The 4,574-nt window shown below is 38.3% G+C and overlaps 1 protein-coding gene across 1 annotated transcript; it reads left to right on the top strand.

The window, feature by feature from the left end:
* The first annotated feature begins 1,888 nt into the window (after positions 1–1,888).
* Positions 1,889–3,145, top strand: LOC109219686 (endogenous retrovirus group K member 18 Pol protein-like). Its single transcript, XM_019384160.1, has 2 exons — positions 1,889–2,194; positions 2,507–3,145. The coding sequence occupies exons 1-2, from the start codon at positions 1,889–1,891 to the stop codon at positions 3,143–3,145; spliced, it is 945 nt and encodes a 314-aa protein (XP_019239705.1).
* The last annotated feature ends 1,429 nt before the right edge of the window (positions 3,146–4,574 follow it).

The raw sequence follows: 4,574 nt of genomic DNA on the forward strand, positions 1-4,574 counted from the left end.
AAGAGAAGAGATCAAACAAACCGTTCGTATTTTGTTTATTTTTTTTAATAATAGCGCATATTTAGGTGTATTTAGGAGAGGACTATTTTGGTTGATTAAACTGTTTCCACTTTTGCGGTTCCTACTTTTATAATGAATAAATAGATTAGGTAATGCCTGTTACCGCCAGTTAACTTAACTAATTACTCCACGTAGATAAACAATTATCCAAATTGCTTAAAAATACTTACTCACTTTTTAATTACATTATATCAACTATGTTATCTATATTCACTATGATATAATTTTACTATCAAATGGTCATGGTGGTACCCATAAAATACATATACCATCCTTATTATTCATTAAAACACCTCCATACATCCATATATATATATATATATATATATATATAACGGTATCAAGGTTGTTAAACTTACGGGGTGTAACAATTGTTAATATATCTAGCAGTCTCGGAAGTAGCGATAAGTGCCGTTTTATTCCGAGAAAAAGAAGGTACGCAATTTCCTGTCTACTATGTTAGTAAAATACTGTTAGGAGCGGAGACTCGCTATCCACACCTCGAAAAACTAGCCTTAGCTCTCATAGTCGCCTCTCAAAAGCTTAGGTCTTATTTTTAATGCTACCCGATAACCGTTGTGACAACCTTTCCCTTGAGGAATGTTCTCCACAAACCTGAGTTGTCAGGCCATTTGGCTAAATGGGAAGTCGAAATTAGAGAGTTTGACATTGAATATAACCCTAGATTGCGATCAAGTCATAAGTAGGGGTGTTCATGGTTCGGTTTGGATCGGTTCTTCCCTAAAAAGAAACCAAACCAAGTAAGTCGGTTTTTTGAATATTAGAACCAAACCAAACCAATTAAGTCGGTCTTTTCCTCAATTCGGTTTATGTCGGTTTTTCGGTTTTTACGGTTTTTTGTCGGTTTTTTCTTAAATATAAGACATACACTACAAAACACATATTCCGGCGACCATATTTTCAACGTAACACTATCAAATCAATTGCCCTTTGATAAATCTATTATTTACTAAAATATATTAATGATAATTGAATCAAATAGTGATGAATAATTTAAGGACTCAATTAAAAATATATTGTTTTAACATGAAATGGATTCTTACACTTACCAAAAGAAAACTACCAATCAAAGTAGAATATAAAGGAAAAAGCTTGTACTAAAAGTGCAAACGATTAACATTCACCATATATTTTTTGAAACTTTGCATAAAAATATACATATATATAGGTGTAATAATAAATTTGAAATAACTACTCCTATAGTCGGTTTGGTTCGGTTTTTCCGGTTATTTTTTGATTAAAACCAAAACCAAACCAAATTTGATCGGTCTTTAAAATTCAAAACCAAAACCAAACCAAACCAAAAAGTATCGGTTTTTTTGGTCGGTTTGGTTTGATTTTCGGTTTGGTTCGATTTTTCGGGTTTTTATGAACACCCCAAGTCATAAGGTTTGGCCGACTTCAGTCCTGGTTAATGTCCCTAGCTGCTAAAGAATCAGTATTGGTGTTGGAAACGACGTTAGGAGTTTGTACCTTGTTTAAGGATGGAGCTTCAAATTTAAAAGGGTTCGGGCTCGGAGTAACCCTAGTCACGCCCTTGGGAGAAACCCTGAGGTAGGCTATTAAGACTGTTCCGTTAACTAGCAATGAAGCCGAGAATGAGGCTTTGATTACAAGACTTGAATTGGCCCGGGGACTTGGCTCCGAGGTTGTCGAGATCAAATGTGACTCCCAACTTGCAGTGAACCAAGTGTACGGGATTTTTGATACAAAAGAGGAATGCATGCAACAATATGTGAACAAAGTTTAGGCATTGCTTGCGCGATTCAGGGAATGGTCGATCACACACATTCCGAGAGAAGAGAACATGGAAGCAGATACACTGGCTAATTTAGGGTCGTCTACGGAAATGAAAGGATTTGACTACAGTATCTTCATTCAACTTCTACATTCGGTATTGGATGTGGATGGTTATTCTGAAGTCAATTCAACCAACTTATTCTGGGACTGGAGGAACGAGTTCATCGAATATCTTCGACATGGAAAATTACTCAAATACCCGAAGGCATCCCGAGCAGTACGCACTGAAGCGGCTCGTTATTGCCTCATGGATGGGCAATTATATAGGAGATCGTACCAGGTCCCGTTGGCCCGATGCCTGGGAGCCTCGGAGGTAAACTAAGTGATGAGAGAAGTCCATGAAGGAATTTGTAGGAACCATTCAGGTGCAGATTCATTGGTACTAAAGCTGGTTAGGCCAAGATACTATAGGCCCCGGATGGAACGGGACGCAAAGACATTCGTTCATAAATGCGACAAATGTCAGCGCTATGCGCAGTTGGTACACCAACCAATGGAAATCTTGCATTCGGTGCTGTCTCCGTGGCCATTCATGAAATGGGGGATGTATATAGGTGGCCCACTGACACTGGGTCCCGAAAATGTAAGATTCATTTTAATTTTAACCGATTACTTTACTAAATAGGTTGAAGCAGGTCCTTACCCAAAGATCAGTGAACGCGAAGTTGTCGACTTTCTATGGGACCGCATAATCTGCCGGTTCGGAATACCGAAGGAGATTGCTTGCGACAATGGACCACAGTTCATAGGCTCGAAAGTCACAAAATTTTTGGAAGATTTAAAAATAAAGAGGATTACATCTTCACCGTACCATCTATGCGCTAATGGACAGGTGGAATCAACCAATAAGACAATTATCCAACACCTCAAAAAGAGGTTAGAAGCTGCTAAAGGCAAGTGGCTTGATGAGTTACCGGAAGTGCAATGGGCGTACCGGAAGAAGGAAAAATCGAGCACAGGGGAGACACCTTTCTCTCTCGTATATGACGCAGAAGCTCTGATACCAGTGGAAGTAGGGGAGACAACTTTAAGATTTTCCCGAGAAAATAAAGAAGCAAACAATAAGGTGTTGCTGATGAAGATGGATTTGCTCGATGAACGCAGGGACTTGGCATACGTGAGGATGGTGGCTCAAAAGCAAAGGATGGAAAGATATTATGATCGAATGGCCAATCTCCGCTATTTCAAAGTAAGAGACTTGGCTTTGAGAAATGTGACTCAAAGCACTCGGGAAATCAATGTTGGGAAGGAGGGTCCAAAATAGGAAGGTCCCTACCGGGTTTTAGCTATCACCGGTAAAGGATCATATGAATTGGAAAATAAATATAAAGTCAAATTGCCCAGCAATTGAAACGTGACTCACCTTAAGAGGTATTACTGCTGATGGATCCTATCAATACTGAAAGTATGTGCCTGCACTCTTTTTCCCTTCGACCAGTTTTTGTCCGAATCGAGTTTTTTTGGTAAGGTTTTTAACGAGGAATCAACGAAAAGCATACTACCAAAGGAGCGTCATCGGCAAGGTTAAGAACTTTAATGACAATGCATTGGAATGATAAACCGCTATGGGAGTTAAATAATCTTTGGCTCGATGACAAGTTCCTAATGGGAAGCAAAACTTGCCATCGAGCCAAAGACTATTTAATCGTTCACGAGTTGTTCACACCGGTGAAGCAAGACTTCCAGTATTCCAATTTGCATACTTTGCATTCGAACACTAGGGGGAGATAGTATAAGATACGACAACTAGAATGCCATAAAAATTGGGGTCTACGAGAACCGGGAATAATAATGTCTTATCGGGACCGCGAACTGCATGACCAGCCCCTAAGTTGTTACAAGTTAGTCATATATATTGGGAGGTGTTTTATCTTTTAGCAAATGAATTCTTATGTACTTTTAAAGATGAAAGGAATAAAATAAAATCTTTTTATTTTGTCTTGTTTCTTGTCCAAACGACGAGTTGATTTTATCATTAAGAAATTAAGGGCAAAACATGAAATTTTTTCAGACATACTACTAAGATTTGACAAGGCAAATTTTAGTCAATGTGAAATTGGACCGGATAAATTTGACATTTTGCCCGTCTAATGGGCTTAAAGGCATAGGACGGTAAGTGCACACAGGGATGTACAGAGGTCGGGTTGGTTCGGATTTTTCAATTATCAAACCAAACCAATGGTGTCGGATTTTTAAATGTATAAACCAAACCAAACCAACAAAGTCGGGTTTTTCAATCTCGGTCTAAGCCCCACAGTGGGGGCCAAACCGTTTACCCGTAAAACGGTACAGTTAAATTTGTTACGTGGTTTATAGACAAGCAAACTGATTTGATCCAATAATGATAAAAAAATAAGATTAAAAGTAAGACTTATGTATTGAAATTGAAGAAGATGACAAATCTGGCTCCGTGCACAATGTCTCCGAGGGCAGAAATGAGAGTAATATGAAAAAGCAAATAAAGTTGTTTAGTTGAGAATGAAAATGAAGTATAGAATGTGCTTTTCCAAAAATTGCGTACCTTACAATGGCTGCTAAGCCAGTTATTTATAGCTATCCCTAGGGAAATAAGATCCTAGGTTCAAGCCCCACTTAAATGATAATAAAGGAGCCATTGATGAATATGTAATGGCAGTCAATGAATGCAAATATTCTCTGCAACGGATGCCCATTTAATGTTAGGAAATATTCTT

Source organism: Nicotiana attenuata, unplaced genomic scaffold, assembly GCF_001879085.1.
Source record: "Nicotiana attenuata strain UT unplaced genomic scaffold, NIATTr2, whole genome shotgun sequence".
Taxonomy (NCBI): Eukaryota; Viridiplantae; Streptophyta; class Magnoliopsida; order Solanales; family Solanaceae; genus Nicotiana; species Nicotiana attenuata.

Coding starts and splice junctions, on each gene's coding strand:
- LOC109219686 (XM_019384160.1), top strand. CDS start 1,889: ATGGAAGCAGATACACTGGCTAATTTAGGGTCGTCTACGGAAATGAAA. Junction 2,195..2,506: donor GATGCCTGGGAGCCTCGGAG/GTAAACTAAGTG, acceptor TTTACTAAATAG/GTTGAAGCAGGTCCTTACCC.